Raw genomic sequence first — 17403 nt, forward strand, 5'->3', positions numbered from 1 at the left:
TCAGCAGGCAGATCTGTTAATTTAGATAGAAGAGACAGAATTTTGACTGTTTCGAGTCAGGTTTTTGTATATGCATCTCTTAAGATTTTTTTAAAAATTTGGCACGTTTTGTAGCATGTCTATACTATTGGCCATTTTTTTATGCATTCCTGAGTCAGGATATGCATTTGCGTATTAGAGGAATATCAGGGAAGACGCCAACAGTAGGTACAGGTGATCATTCATGTAAGTCATTGTTAGCTAAGTCAGAACTTAAATAGCAAGGCATTTAGATAATCCTCAAACGCATCAAGACAAGGACGTATTATTGAATTTGCCATTTCTATACAGTTTTTCTGATACGTTACTTCAAAATATATGTGAATGTGTGCAATGTGTACTTCATCACTATGCAATCAAAACCATGTTCCTCCAACAATTACATTTACTGGATATCCCGTTACCCTGGAGGATTGTGTATCTTAAGACACCATTTTGATATTTCTTAAGCCGATTAAATCATCCAAAATTTCGAAATAAAAATATAAGACATTGTCCCATTGTGCTGTACATTTAAAAAAGATGATGTTTTACAGATGCACGGTTTTCACGAACAGTGAAGATCTGCTGAAGTGATACTGACTGTCTTTATGCACTTATTAGGAATATTAAAGCTCACTAAATGTTGTTTTATTTGAGTATGAATATGCACAAGCTAGAATGAAAGCACACATTTATAACAACTGTTTTAAGCATCCTTGATAGTTATATAAGTATTCAATGGTTTCTGTTATTTTACAGCCTGTATATACTAAAAAGCAGAAATAGGTATATTAGATGCTTTGGCACAATATGCATATATTTTGTTTGGTTTTGTGTGTGTATTGGCAAAGAGATACAGTGACATATTGCAGTGAATAATGCTTAAGGGGATTTTTCAGACTGCAACAGAACTCCCTTGTTTCGTTTACTCTGCAGCAGCCGGCAGCGCAGAATTTGTCAGGAATAACGTCAGTCAGAGAGGAGGGCACCTAAAAGTACCACCAATTCTACGAAAAACAACGTTACATGACCGACTACAAGGCCTAGAGACCTTTACATAAGACAGATGGCGACTCTGATTGGCTTGTTGATAGGCAATGAGGAAAAGAGCTGGTGTGCTTTAACCTGTTAAGCCCCAAGCCTGTTTTTCAGGTCTCAGGCTCGAAAATGACATTCCCTGAACAAATGACTATATCTTCACTTCTAAAAGGGGTAAATTAATAATCTTTTTTCTCAAAGCAATGATAAACCTGTGAGTTGGATGTAGAAAAGTCAGAATCAATATAGATTTTTTAAATTTTAAAGTAAATTCAGATTGAACATAGTAAAAAAATGTAAATTATAGTTTCCGTCCAAAAAAAACCCATTACTTATAGTGAAAACCACCCTTGAAAGATGGGATAGTAGACTAAAAGCTTTAGGAATCCAAACTATAACATATAATAAGTACCCTGTATCAAAATTGATGCAAAACAAGTTCAATTTGACCTTTTTAGAGAGGTTTAGAAAAAGAAAACCCACCTCTGGGGTCATTTGGGTGAATTTGCCATATCTCTGGAACCCATTGGTCGATTTTGGTGATTGACACCACTTTTGAACCCTTAGAGCCAATAGAATCGAGAGGGAATCCTAAATCCACCTACACGTTACCATGAGGAGTGAGAGTGATGCACACGCAGTTTGCCCAAACCAAAAGCTATGTTACGTTCTGAAAACTGAAAACTATAGGCTTATTGCCATAAATATGATGATGGATTATCAGTAATCATTTCAAAGTGACACAGAGACATTGGATTAACCTTCAGCAGCGTTTATCTGCGTTTTAATGCCCTTGAACACAACGTTTGATCAGAAAACAGCAAAGGTAAGACATATTTGCCGTTTTGGCTACGTAAAGTGAAGTTGTGTGTAGTCTTTGCTGGCTTTCGCTGCCGCGAGTTTTGGTCGTGGAGTGATGATACCTTATACCATTGGAATCTGTGGAATCTCATCTTTCGTATGATATCTAGTTTGTGCAGAACCGATGAAGTATAAAATATTTCTACCGATGCGTTCTGTGCTAATTGCGTTAGCATTTTTTCGCTTAGTGCTAATTCAGAGGCTCAGCGTTAGACTTGTGTTTTGTTTCGGTAAAAATGGTTCATATTGTCAGTTAGCTGAGTTTCTTCCCGTTAAGTGGGTAGGACACATTCATAGGTTGTTAAATGTTAAGAAGCCCTGAGACACAGTTTCGTGAAAAAAGCCCGCCGGCAGGGGCTATGGGCTTAACAGATAAGGAGTATGCTTTCAGGGAAAATGTTATGCTGAGCTCAAGGTTAGACGAGACAAAGCCATTGTCATTCAGCAGGCACCTCTTTCTCCTCTCTCAGCTCTCTCAAACCTCCCTCGTTATGCTGATCTATGTCTTTTTGTTTAGTTTCCCTCACAGTAAACTCCACTTCATTCTCTTAATGCCTGCCAAAAAAACAACCTACACATGCACCCGCTCACCCTGGTGTAGCACGAATGCACCCACACACATGCTGTACAGAGCACACGTGTTTCTAAAACTCACCTCCTGTGTACCCGACTCACTCTCTCTCCTGCTCTCATCCAGGGCCTTCTGTAACAGAGACTCGTCTCCTTGGCGACAGCACTGGTCCTGCAGGGGCGGTATCGTGACATCAACATTATTGCCGCGGTTATGAGCGTGGACACACACAAACACGTGCGTACACACACACACACACACACACACACACACACACACACACACACACACACACACACACACAACACACACACACACCACACCACACACACACACACACAACCACACACACACACACACAACACACACACACACACACACACACACACACACACAACACACACACACACACACACACACACACACACACACACCACACACACACCACACACACACACACACACACACACACACACGTGAAACAGAGGCAGCGCTGGTGGCTTTTTTTGTGCAGATGAAATATTTAGTTGACAGTGAGCAGAGGCTGGATCAGAGCAACACAGAGGATGTTTTTACTGTAGATGGAGAAGATTAAATTATACTTGTGCGAGGAAAGAGGGATGTATGTTTGAAAGAACAACAACGACAAGGTGGTTAATGGATTAGTTGATTTAGGGAAACATAATGCCTTCTATTTTGACAATCAACTAATCAGTGAAGTCATTTTACAATCAAAATGGCAGAAATGGGTATTATGGAGATTTTCTCTGTTTTATATCATATTCAACTCAATTACTGTGGGTTCATAATGATTGACAAACATTTCATTTGGATTTCGGTTGATTTCTTTCAACAATTTTGTTGACGAAATAAAAGATTCCACATATAAACCTGTGATTAAAATACGCGTTGAATGCAGGCCAAGTGTTTGAGAGCCGGTCGATATTTAAAGGAGTTAGCTGGCTATCAAAAATAAGAAGAAATCACTGGATGGCAACAAATAAGCAGTTTACTTAGAATGAGTCCTATGACACACTCGACTAGAGGGTTAATAAATGCTGACACTGAATGGTGAGTTGTGTAGTGAGGTGTTTCTGTGTGTGTAACTGCTCAGGCTACTTTAGGAGAAGGCTTGGAGCAATCTGTAGTTGTGTGTCTTCATCCATCTCTATGGTAACAGGGAAAGGAAGGGCTAGCTAGATTAAAGTGGGCGTATGTTCGGAACATTTCTACCAAAATTGTCCTTTTGGAATCATGAAGAGGCAACGAGACATGTGGCTGCAGAGGAAGGTCTGTGTGTGGAGGGAGAGTATGCTGTCACTGAGAGATGAAGGAGATTACACAATGTTGTAATGTGTGTGTGTGTTACCTTCTGACTCTCCTCCCTGCTCATGGCTAAAGCTAACTGCAGCTGCAGCTCCTCCTCGCCGCTGGTCTGAGGTCGAGCCTGCTCCAGGTCTGAGGCGGCGCGAGGGGACGAGGACGAGGCTGCAGAGGGAACAAGGGAAGGAGTTTTAGTGAGGAAGCAATGAGTGTGTATGATGAGAAAATTGTCAGATTGACGTGGGGTTGAATGACGCACTGAGGCAAAGAGCACAGGAAGTGGGGGGCTCATTTGAATATTTTCATGCCCACGCAGCAGTATTGATAATCCAATGTGGCGGATTGTCCAAAATGCTCGGCTCAGCACCTAAAATGCATTTCATTGGGTATCAGCGTGAATACAATGGGAAGAATTCTTCATCCACTTAACTGCCAACACATAAAGTTAGCTGTTCTGTGCTCTAGATGAGCTCAGAGTTTTAAGCAGTGAATCAATATTTATGAAACAAAAACAATGTCAAAGGAGCTGATAGTGATAAACCAAGGACAATTATCACCAGAGTATGGAGCTCCCCTGAGCTTTACAGAGCTTATATCAAGGGTCAGCTCATTGTTCAGCTGTCTGGGCACGCTACTGTTGTGATCCATTTTCCACATCCTTCAAAGTGCTGTTTTCAGTCGCAGCAGGCAGCTGTTTTTCAGCAAAGTAGTCTAAATGCAAGCCCAGTGACTGTCTCTCACATAGTGCATGAGAGACAGTCCCATACGGAAGCTGGATGTACATTTAATTCACTAAGCTGTGAGACGCTTTGTGAACACTTCCAGCTTAAATCTCACCTTTGCATAACATTGTTTAAAAGGCTATTTTTAGCTTTCCATCCTCAGTGTGCAGTAAAGAGCATATTAAAGCTTAGTACACTACAAAAACGCCAAAGAGGACGTCATACTGGATGATATCATGGACAAGCGGCAATTAAAGGAGATTTACGCTTTATTAGAAATGTTTTCAAACTGTGTTCTTTTTTTCTGTTTTGTGGTATTCAAAATGTTCCTACTCCATTGATGAGCGGGTTACATTTTGCTATAAAAAACCTATTGTATACTATCTGTAAAGCAACACAGCAGACACATTGAGTGACTAGCTGGTGAACACAGTGGAGTACTTAGCAGCTTAGAGACAGATATAACACAGAGCTAAAGACATTGACGAATGGAAATACTGGTGGCCACGTTGGCAGAAAACACAACTTCAACAATTGTAAATGTTGCTCCGTAACTGTTCGCTTCCCGCCAAGTACATTTAAAAGGGATGATATGTAGCTGCTGTGTTCACAAATTGTTTCTGCTGCCCCATGTGGCCCAGAATGTAAGTTATTGCAGTTTTAAATACCCTTAGAACTCACAGTTAATGAAGATGGAGAGCCTCGGGAGCGGCTGAACTCCTCCCAGTAAAGCACAGCCATGCTGGGCTGGCTTGTCCGCCTGCCTGGGTGGTAAGACATGGTGGGTATACCTCCATACACCCCTCCGCTCCCTCCACTGCCCTCCCCCAGCCATTCGCTCCTTGGTCTTCAGGCCTGACTCCTCCCTCCTGATCCTAAGCAGTCTCCTCGTCCCGAAGGAGACACTACCAGTTGGCGGGGCTTTTTCCCTCACGTTGGCCCCCTGGATCTCTGCCGTCACGGTCCATGTACCTGGAAGTCACGTAGCGTCTGAACCACACATACATAAAATAAATGTTAATTATATTTGAAGGATGACATTTACTTAAAGAAATACAATTCAAGCTGTGGTAATGAAGATGTAGGAAAACCCCAATAATTTAAATCTCAGAAAAGAACACTATACAGTATGTGAGGAAATATGGTTTGTTCATTCTCCTTTGAAAAGGATAATCTCAGTTTTTTTATAGATCTTTTTTGTTTTTCGTAATTTTCAAATTGTATGTGGGAAACAAAGATTGTTTGACTTTGTGAATTTAGAGAATATATTTTAGGGGTTAATTGTTCTATTCAATGTTTGAAAGTCATTTAAACCACAGCAGTACATATAGTGTACTATTTGCTGATCATGGACCCCAGAAAGAGTAGTGATTTCCAAGGTTGAAACTAATTACAAACTACTAAACTATAAAGCAGCTCTGTTCCTGAGACTGTCACATTGATGAGGTTCTCCTCCTGTTGCAGTCCAGTACCTGAATAGTGAAAGCGTTCTCACGGCACTGTTGGGCCACTCTCTCTGATCCTGTCTTCAGCAGGTAATCCAACAGAGTCAGGGCCTGGAGTCAAAAGCTGATTAATACACTGATAGTACATTAATATCATACACAAATCTACTGTACAGGGCGATCTGCAATGACATGGATGCAGGAGAGTCTGCAGCTGTGTTAGCCAATGTGTGAGGCTGTACAGGTAAGCTAAAGGCTTATGTTAACATGCTGAAATACTTACAATACTAATGCTAGGATGTTTGTTTTAGTTTGCTAGCATGCCAAAATGTGTGGGCTTTAGTTGTATGCAAGTAAACAGTCCGGCTGGAGAGCTAAAGTGGTGGGATGCATGGGCCCAATAAGTCCTGGAATCTATCAACTATAAACTGATGTAATTTTAGCTTAAAATTAGCTTAGAATTAGCTCTGAAATGGCGACTTCAGAAACAACCCTGTTATGGACGTAGTCTCTCAACTCTAATTCCTTTCCAACTCCATGCCTCTGAAGTTGCAAATTGCACTATAAACAACAACATTAAAAAGGAAGTGTTGACCTGATATCCATAAGCTACAGGAAGCTAATGGGTTTTTAGATTGAGCACATTGTGGCCCAAGAGGAAAGTCAGAGGATCCCCTAAGACCCCATTTACACGGGGAACGTTTGCGTTTACGCACCGTATGCGTTCACACGCATTCGATTAATTTAACGTGTCCATTCACACGAGACCGCTGGAAACGCTGGAAACGCTGGAAACGCTGGAAACGCTGGAAACGCTTGGAAACGCTGGAAACGCTGTAGTACATATGCCAGGCCTGTAAGTGGCGCTGCTGCCGCCACAAAATACACCAAAAGCAGCGAAGAAGACCCCGGAGCATGGTTTGCCATGGTTGCCCCTTCTGTTTATTCTCCGCGGTGGACGGCGTGTGCTCCTGTTGTAATTCTCCCCGGTAGTCCACCAGCAGATGAAAAACACCCACCTCTCGTTTTGTTACGGCCTCGTGTAAACGAAAGGGCTATACGCAAGATAAACTATGCGGATACAACCCGTTTCGTCCCCGTGTAAACGGGGTCTAAGTCAGCAAGATACCTTATCTACGCACTGTTGATAATATCTTTTTACAATTTTTGGGACAATTCATGGAGTCGATATTGTGACATTTGTCAGGATGAGTGAAAATGTAACCTACTGGTTTCACGAGAGGGACAGTACAGCTGTGGGGAATATGTTCTCTAATATCTGTCAAAATCCATTACAGTTGGAAAGGTGTTTAATTCCAAACGACAGATGTCAACCTCAGTCAATCATCAAATAGGAGAAAGGTGAAGGGCGGGAAATGGTGGTGAGAGGCCAGCGGTCAGAGGGAAGCGAGAAGAAGGAAGTGAAACATGTTACTGTACACAGTGAGGATTTATAAATATTCTGAGCAGCCGAATCTGAAAGAAATCTCTCATGAGGTCACCTTGTAAACGTGCCTCCAGTTCTTGCCGCTGTCGTTCAGGCGTTTCCACACCATGCCCATGACCTCAGCAAACGCCACCACATTGAAGGTCAAGTCAGCGATCTCTGACATGAGAGACGAGGACGGGCCCCATGGATCATCTCGAAGTGGCTTCACGAACCTACACGTGACCAACAGAGGATCATTGACATCTTTTCTTCTCATATTTGTATGCATATCATTTTCTTTCTCATCCAAAGTAACCATATCATAAACAATGAGAAATAACAGATGTCAAAGCAAGTTTATAGTTAGATGAAGTTGTGTTCTGACGTTAATTGATCTGATATGACTCAACATTGATTTAAAGGCGTTTACCCTTTCCCAGACACATGGACACTAAATCAGAATGACGTACAGCTTGTTTTTAATAGGCTACCTTGATCTCCGCTTCTGAATAGTTGTGGCACGATATTCTTCACCTGCCGGCGCAGGGCTGAGGTTGTCATGGGTGACAGGTTATGGAGGATGTGGAGGGATAGCAAAATGTAAAAAAACAACACTTAACAGATGAAGAGACGGGGTGAAAGGGGGAACGTGGACAAGGGGAGGAGAGGTAGCTATGGCAATGAAAGGCTCCTCTTCTCTGTCAGGAGTTATAGGACGCCCCTGTAAGAAAGAAAAACCAGATATTATATGAATAAAAGTAAACTCTAGAAATAACTTCATTCTTCTCTTCTTTTTGGGACGATCTAATTAGCTAAATATAGGTTTTTTTGTATCCGTGCAAGGGGGCAAACACATAAACACAGCAATAGACTGGTTTTAGAATTTAGACCAAATTAACAAAGCAATAGAAACATCTAAATAATACAATGATTATTAATATGAATATGAAACATATGCAAACCAGTTGTTATTAATGATGGTTGTGTCCATGTTATGTATGGCGACATGTGTATTAGTGTGTGTTGTTAATAGCGTCAATGAGCACACTGAGGAATACACACATAAACTGATGATAGTGACTGAGTGAGTGGCTCAACACTGGTTCCCTGCTCAGGAAGTAGGTCATACAGAAGCTTGGCACTCAGGTTGTCTGATGGAGCTTCTTGGCAGCTTAATTTATTCAGGCCAACACACACACGCCTGTTTGCCCACAGACACACACCATAACCCATTTCTCTTCTGAGTCCATAATTCAGAGAGGACGGAGGGGAATCGATCATTCAGGTTTCCTGTCACACTTTTCTCCAGTGATACTTCCCACTATCCTCTGATACAACTCCCTGTGACCTGACACTGAACACACTGTGCTTACCAAAGTAAAGCTGACCTCTGGTGACCTCAAACTAAAAGTCTTTCCTTCAGTGATCAGCTAACACACAACGTTATTTTTTAAAATGGCAATGTACTGTAGAGGTGATGTGTTTACATTCTTAGCATTATCTATCTTGGGGCCATCATCTTCAGATAAAAGAAACACCTGACTTGCTTTAGTAACTTGTTTAACAGTATGTATGAATGCTACTCACAAAAGTCTGAACATTTGATGACATTGGCCAAGGCCTGTGAATCTGTGTAGAAATGTTGCACTTTTTTGATATAGGCAACCCCTACTGCCACACACTCTTTTTGCCAATTGGCATAACAACAAACACACTCCCACACACTTGACCTCAATGCCAAATTCCAGTCTCTTGGGAAAAAAATGTGTGCCTCTAGCAACGTATAGAACTGTGGGTTAAAGCAGTATGCAGATGCTCATTATCAAATAATTGGAATCAGACCCAAGAAATGGGGTCAGTACTCCCCTTTGTTTGACAGAACCCTTTGACAATCTATCCATTCAACAGCCCCTTGAACTAGTGCCCATGCATTTGGCTAACATGAGAATATTATTAACAGACTGCTGCTGCTTTCATCTTGGGGCAACAAGCAATAATTGACGTTTAAAAGACTATTTTCATGTAACTGATCTCATGTTCATGTCACTGTCCACTGCTGCTCTACACACAAAGGCTGTCAGGGAAAGAAGTCACAGGAACCTCATCCTGTCGATAAAGCAAACATCAGCAGAAGCGCAGAGGAACTGAGACACACAGCAGGGACACTGACAGAAAACTCTCTGAGTGTTTGTGTGCATGTGCAGGAAAGGGAGAGAATGAAGGGCACAGAGAAGAAAGTAAAGCTCAGCAGCTTTACCCAGTATCACCTTTCTGCGAAATCATCTTCAGCTTCGCGTTCGGGACATAGACAAACCCACACAAAGGTTTTCAATGGCGGATGCTGTCTCTACTGCACGAGGGTGTTTGAAAACTATCCCTTTATCTGATCCTCACAATGTTTTAGTAATATTATTCTTTGTGTGCATTACAGCCCTAAAAGGGGAAGGAATCTGGGGCCAATCGACAGTAATGGCGCATTTCCATTGCAGGGCCTCGCTCGGCTTAGTACGGTATATTTAGGCCTTGTTAGGCCTTGTTAGGACTGGCTCACTTTATGCTGCGTTTCCATTACAGTTTAGTAGCTTGGGCAGTAACTATAGTAACGCAGTGTAGGCGGAGCCGTGACGTCATCTTCAATGCGAACCACAGAAAAACAACATCAGCCGTTAGCTGTTAGCACTCAGAGCTCACAGCTCCTCATATCTGTTCAGAAACTAGACAAAAGTTAAACAAGTACAAACCACAGACTGTCTGTGTCATGGTGAATACAGTCGCTGCTTTATTTATGTCTGTATAGGCCGTTGTTGTGAGTGTGGACGGTCGGAGCATATACTGCGTTAGCTTAGCCGATCTCCATTCAGAAAACACGCATTTTAAAAGGTTTTTCGCCTGCCGTCTGTTTGCAGACTTGTCAAAGCATTAATTCATGGTTTTTTACTAACCGGTATCAGTATGTTGTTACTTCGGCATCATTTTGAAACGTGTATTACAATTAAATCACGGTCAAATATGTTCATTTTGTTGTAGTTGTAGTAGCCCCCTTGCCAGCGATTCTCTCTCTAGTTTAGCATATTCAGCCCGACTCAGCCTCGTTGTTGGCCCGCTAAGAACCTTGATTTTATGGGGCCAAAAAACTGGGAAATAGTACCTGCTAGCCGGTACTACGCCAAGTGGAAACGCAACCAAAACGGGCCGTGCACGGCACGGCGCGCTTAAACAGCGCTCCGCGCTGTAGTGGAAATGCGCCATAAAAGTGTGTTAGAGGGAGGAATTTATGTTGCTATTTATGTGAAGTAATTCAATCCCAAATTCAAAATCTGCTGTAAAAACAACCCAGTCTCACGGCATTTCGTGTTATTAGTCACGAAATTAATTTAATCTATTGATTCGTGTTCACCAACACGATTTTCACCTTTTTTTCGTGTCACACAGAACGATTTTAAATGCAATGTATTTCTATTGGTAGTATGTTTCGTGGCCTGCAACACGTCTTTTTGTCCAGTCGGGTCTTGGAATACCAGAAGCTGTGTGGTTCATAAAAACATGTTCTTACTCAATATCTTACCCTAAGCCTAACCCTATCCCTTTTATTTTAAATTGTATAATGTCTGAGTTTTTTTGCCATCTGGGAGGAAAATAAATGGCTCAGAGCCTCAGAATACTGACATCTGTATTTTATGTCATCTTTTTTTCCTTCTAATTTGTTATTATTTGGTGCAGGCACGAAACATACTACCAATATAAATACATTGCTTCTAAAATCGTTCTGTGTCAGAATACTTAAATCTGTATTTTTTTAAATGTCTTTTTCCTTCTAATTTGTTATTATTTACATTGCTTTTAAAATCGTTCTGTGTGACACGAAAAAAATGGCGAAATCGTGTTGGTGAACACGAATCAATAGATTAATTTCGTGACTATAACACGAAATGCCGTGAGACTGTGTTGGTAAAAAGGTTCCCAGGAATACATGTGAGCCCTGGACCAAATATGTGCTTCCACCCTTCAGACTGCTAAAAGTCACTATTTGAGAGTGGTGAAAGAAGTATTTCCTATCATAAACAAATCCTATACAACAAATCCATAACAAAATTATACTTATCTAAAAGTAAAGTAGCATTAGCAATAGCATTTACTTTTATTTTAAATTAATCATTACCATTGCTGCATTGAGATGATATAGTTGGTATAGATGGTATACATACTACATGCTACATAAAGTAGCATCAAATAAAGTAAGTACAATGTCAAATTTATACTTAAATACAATACTTAACTAAGCGTCTGTTATTTTCCAACAATGCTATTTGACTTGCAGTACATATGGAGTATATGGGCTACAAGTTGTAGCCCATATACCCCACTATCTTCCATCTGTCCTAAAGTATTTCTAAAAATCCAACCATTCCAAGCCACATCCGATCAGATTTAAGTAGCAAATAATATATCAAATTGTGCAACATTGAATATGCACAGTTACACAAACATCAACATGTGCTCTTAAACCAAAATTAAAATGATCAAATCTATCCTCAAGTATAATAAATAAGGCATTTCTGTTATAAAGTACAGCTCAGTTTCAGAGTGTGTATTTGATCAAGTTTCATCCAGAGACAGACTGTTGGGATGCTCGGCCTGCGAGTATTGCAACAACTCCTTGGACACGATGACAGCACCCATTGTGGTTTGATATGTTATGACTCACAGCTTTGAGCTCTATTTAAATGAATCATCTGGTGGTGTAGTAGACTACTTCAATCTGTGCTACTGTCACTACATCGAGATGAAAACAACTCCGAGAAGAGTCACCTGATGAAGTCAAAACACTTGAGTAGTGATGCTCAACTGCAGGGAGACAGCTGTCTGTAAATCAGTGAGGGAGGGAGTATTCAGATTGTTTACCAAAGTAGAAACACTAATACAACGCTGTAATAAGTGAATTTCCTGCATTTCAAATGTGGTTAAGTAGAAGTATTTAAGTAGGCCAATGAGGAATATGTAATAGAAGTATTGAAGGTATTTAATGTAGAAAAAGTGTCCCCTATGACTGTAATAATATTATCTAATTAGATAGTAAGATTTTACTGTTACATTTTGTTTTATATGTATTCATATTCTGATGAATTCCTTGATCGTTGATTGATTGGTTTATAAAACGTTTACAATTAAAATGCTGTCACCATTACCCCAAGCCCATGGCGGAACCTTCACATCTACGCTGCAACCCTAACAACACAATGTTAAAATAAATAAAAGAAAAATTCACGGTAACACTTTATATTAAGGTACACAAATTAACCATCAACTAGTTGTTAATTAACATGCATATTAGCTCTTTATTAGTCATTATAAAACACTTATTAATGCCTTATTCTACATGACCATATTCTACAAGTAATAAGCCATTAGTTGAGAGTTTTTCCTCAATAACCCTCTAATTAGTGCTTATTTATTGCAAGTAAGGAAGTTGTTGTACATGAGTTTGGGTCTTAATATGCTCTGCTCAATATGGGCCTAGTAGTACCACAAGAATAGTAAGTCTCCCATAATAACACTTAACAAATATGATCTATTCTTATGTAACATGAAACTATAAGTGTTAATTGTGTCTAAATAACTCAAAATTAGGTATTTATATCTAATAATATGTTCCCTATTTTAAAGTGAAGTCTTGTTCATAACCAATAAGCTAGTAGTTTGACTCTAATTGAGCTGAACAGGTTCCCTATTCTAAAGTTGCCTCCTCTTCACACTTTGTAAAGACATTATAGCACACAACTACTGAAATTAACCTCAACAGCACATGAACAAAGTAGGCACACGTTGAAATATCTGTTTTATTAATGAACCACTCAAGAGAGGTTCAGACACATACCAAAACATGTCAGATTTTATGTATTTGTGATCCTACCACCTGTCCTCTGGACCCTATCCCCTCAAAACCTCCTTCAAACTATCGCTCCTGATATTCTACCGTTTCTCACCCATTTCATCAATATTTCTCTAACCTCTGGTCACTTTCCAAACAGTCTCAAGGAGGCAAGAGTAAACCCTCTCCTAAAGAAACCCACTCTCAACCCGTCCGATGTTATAAACTACAGGCCTGTCTCTCTCCTCCCGTTCCTGTCTAAAACACTTGAACGCGCTGTCTTTAAACAACTCTCCTGTTATCTCCATCAGAACAACCTTCTGGATCCGCACCAGTCTGGTTTCAAGGCAGGTCACTCCACAGAAACTGCTCTCCTCACAGTCTCTGAGGAACTGCATACTGCTAAAGCAGCCTCCCTCTCCTCTGTCATCATCCTTTTGGACCTGTCTGGTGCATTCGACACGGTGAAACCATCAGATCCTCCTTCGCACTCTCCAAGAACTTGGAGTTTCAGGCACTTTCCCTCCTCACCTCATACCTCGAAGACCGCACCTACAGGGTAACTTGGAGAGGGTCCGAGTCCGACCCTTGTCAATTAACTACAGGGGTCCCTCAGGGCTCTGTCCTTGGTCCCCTCCTCTTCTCTCTGTACACAAACTCGCTCGGATCGGTCATTAGCCCGCATGGTTTTTCATTCCATTGCTACGCTGACGACACCCAATTAATTCTGTCTTTTCCCCGTTCTGAAACCCAGGTCGTCGCACGCATCTCTGCTTGTCTAGCAGACATCTCTCAGTGGATGTCTGCTCACCACCTCCAGCTCAACCTTGACAAGACTGAGCTGCTTTTTCTTCCGGGAAAAGATTGTCCCACTCTTGACCTAACAATCAACATCGGCCCCTCTGTTGTTTCCCCGACTCAGACTGCAAGGAATCTGGGTGTGACCCTAGATAACAACCTGTCCTTCACTGCAAACATCGCTGCTACAACCCGCTGCTGCAGATACACTCTTTACAACATCAGGAGGATACGTCCCCTCCTGACCCAGAAAGCGACACAACTTCTGGTCCAGGCTCTCGTCATCTCACGCCTAGACTACTGCATCTCCCTCCTGGCTGGTCTACCTGCATGTGCCATCCGACCTCTGCAGCTCATCCAGAATGCAGCGGCTCGTCTGGTCTTCAACCTTCCTAAATTCTCCCACACCACACCGCTCCTCCGCTTCCTTCACTGGCTAACTGCTAGAATCCACTTCAAGACACTGGTACTAGCGTACCATGCTGTGAATGGATCTGGCCCTTCCTACATCCAGGACATGGTTAAACCATACACCCCAGCGTGTGCACTCCGCTCTGCATCGGCCAAACGGCTCGCTGCACCCGCACTACGAGGGGGACCCAAGTTCCCATCAGCAAAACACGTCTGTTTGCTATCCTGGCTCCAAAATGGTGGAATGAGCTCCCCATTGACATCAGGACAGCAGAAAGCTTACACATCTTCCGGCGCAGACTGAAAACTCATCTCTTTCGACTCCACTTCGAGCAATAAAATGACTAACAAAGCACTTATATACTAATAAAGGACTGGCTTATCTAAAGCTAGTTGAGTAGCACTTGAAATGTTTTGGCTCTATGAAACCTGATGTACTTATATGATTCTGTTTTCTTCTAGTTTGTATCTTCTTGGTCGAATGCACTTATTGTAAGTCGCTTTGGATAAAAGCGTCAGCTAAATGCAATGTAATGTAATGTACAACAACTTCCTTACTTGCAATAAATAAGCACTAATTAGAGGGTTATTGAGGAAAAACTCTCAACTAATGGCTTATTACTTGTAGAATATGGTCATGTAGAATAAGGCATTAATAAGTGTTTTATAATGACTAATAAAGAGCCAATATACTGCTAATATGCATGTTAATTCATAACTAGTTGATGGTTAATTTGTGTACCTTAAAGGTGGGGTAGGTAAGTTTGAGAAACCGGCTTGAGATCGCTAGAATTTGAAAATAGACAGCCGGAACAAATCTGCCACTTCCTTACAGAGCCCCTCCTCCAACACACACGAACGCACACATGACCAATGAGGGCACGAGATAAGTTTGTGCACAGATGGAAAGCTGACAGGCAGGTAGGCCATCCAGTTATTTTAGTCGGGCCGGCTAAAATGATTGGTCGTGCTTTTTACAGTACTACGGCTTCCACAGATTACATTTTTTTATGGATTTTTTGTCAAAGCACTTAAGATATTCATTGCTATCGGGATGTTAAGAGCATTCCATGGAATATAACAAAAAGTGTATCTCGAGCCGGTTTCTCAAACTTACCTACCCCACCTTTAATATAAAGTGTTACCAAATTCACATTTGAGCAGTTGGAGTCATGACATGTTTTGTATAGAAAATGATTCAAACGGTTATCAGAAAAGTTCCTGTTAGAGTCAAAATATGAATACGTTCCTGAACAAAATAACAGTCACTAGGAACCAGTGGTGGAAAAATAACCTAGGTAGGCAGAATTACTATGGTCTTAAAATACTCCATGACAAATACAAATCTTGAATTGAAACTATTACTGAAGTATAGTAGTACGGAAATATTATCAGTAAAATGTATAATATTATTGTGTTTTTATCAGTAGCAAGTACATGTCAAATAATTGTACTTAAGTTTGTCAAGCCAATTCCGGATACTTTTTAAAACACTATGTATTGTAAGAATTAAAGTAATGCATCACATCATGTGTATTCATATACCCAAGTAGTAGCTAGTAACTATGAGTGTTTAATAAATGTAGTAGTAGAGTACAAGTACAATAGGCTACTTGTAGTGGAGTAAAAGTGTATGTAGCATTACATGGAAAGTAGAGGTATGTAAAAATAGTACTTAAGTACACTACTTGAGTAAATGTACTTTGTTACATTCCACCACTGCCAGGGACTAAAGCCTTCACATAATGTAGTAAAGTAAGATGTAATGTTTCCCTCTGATGTAGATTCAAGTAGCAGGCCTAAACTACCTCCAAATATAATTGAGTAAATGTAGGTTACTTAGACTTCAACTCTGCTGTAGGTACTATCATTTGAATAGCACTAACTAAGTAGGTAAGTAAGTAAGTGAGAGTGATAACGTTTAGAAAGTGACATGGCCTGGCCTGGTGCGTCAAGAAGCTCCCAACACAGAGAACTGACGTCACCCTCTGCGCATGCGTGCTGAGAAAGCAGGTATCCTGTATTTTCAGGTGACGATGGATAGGAGGAGGGCGCCCATGGTGGGTCTGCATTATGCATTACCCAACCTCCCCTACACACACACACACACACACACACACACACACACACACACACACACACACACACACACACACACACACACACACACACACACACACACACACACACACACACACACACACACACACACACACACACACACACACACACACACACACACACACACACACACACACACACACACACACACACACACACACACACACACACACACAGTTGCGGTGGTTCCCTATGCGGGCTACCATGTGTAACACACATTCCTATGCAAGGCCAAGTGGGGTTATCTGTTCGGCAGCACGGCTCAATACAGATTCAATGATAGCATGTTTATTTAGCCACTCACACTTATTAGAGCTAACCTGGTAATTTCAACATGCCGCTTACCTTGCCCATTGCTCACCTCTCGCCTTGAGCATCCTCTCCTCTATAAGTCCCGGTAATAACCCCTTCGGCCAAGCAGGGCAGTTTTCCCCCTTCTATCCGCTCCTATATCCGGTAAACGTGAAAGTTGATCCGATCACAGTGTTCCCATCAATAGTCTGTGGCTGCCTGCGGTGGATGATGCGCGCCGCTCGGGCATGCAGACAGTCAGCGGTGAAATCCGCATAGGACAAGGATAAGCCACAGCACGGTGCTCACTCACTCCCTCTCTCTCTCAGGCATCCACACACGCATACGGCACCGGCAGGCCACGCACGCACAGCATACACAATCACACCGGGAGAGCGTCAGAGAGGGGCAGGGGCGTCCAGAGTCAGCGGTACTATCATCATGATGTGTGACAGTGAGTGACACAGAATGAATGTTACGCCACATTTATGACAATAAAAAGG

The 17403-nt window shown here is 41.5% G+C and overlaps 1 protein-coding gene across 1 annotated transcript in view; it reads right to left on the reverse strand.

The window, feature by feature from the left end:
- The window catches only part of epn3b (epsin 3b), a 19515-nt gene extending 2336 nt beyond the window's left edge, over positions 1 to 17179 (reverse strand). The window contains 12 exon segments of the mRNA XM_034120701.1: positions 2576 to 2662; positions 3861 to 3979; positions 5214 to 5358; positions 5360 to 5413; positions 5415 to 5507; positions 5509 to 5526; positions 6009 to 6092; positions 7484 to 7624; positions 7626 to 7643; positions 7902 to 7928; positions 7930 to 8131; positions 16955 to 17179. Coding sequence (XP_033976592.1) covers positions 2576 to 2662; positions 3861 to 3979; positions 5214 to 5358; positions 5360 to 5413; positions 5415 to 5507; positions 5509 to 5526; positions 6009 to 6092; positions 7484 to 7624; positions 7626 to 7643; positions 7902 to 7928; positions 7930 to 7971 — 828 coding nt within the window. The 5' untranslated portion in view covers positions 7972 to 8131; positions 16955 to 17179.
- Positions 17180 to 17403: the final 224 nt, after the last annotated feature.

This window comes from Trematomus bernacchii, unplaced genomic scaffold, assembly GCF_902827165.1.
Source record: "Trematomus bernacchii unplaced genomic scaffold, fTreBer1.1, whole genome shotgun sequence".
NCBI lineage: Eukaryota > Metazoa > Chordata > Actinopteri > Perciformes > Nototheniidae > Trematomus > Trematomus bernacchii.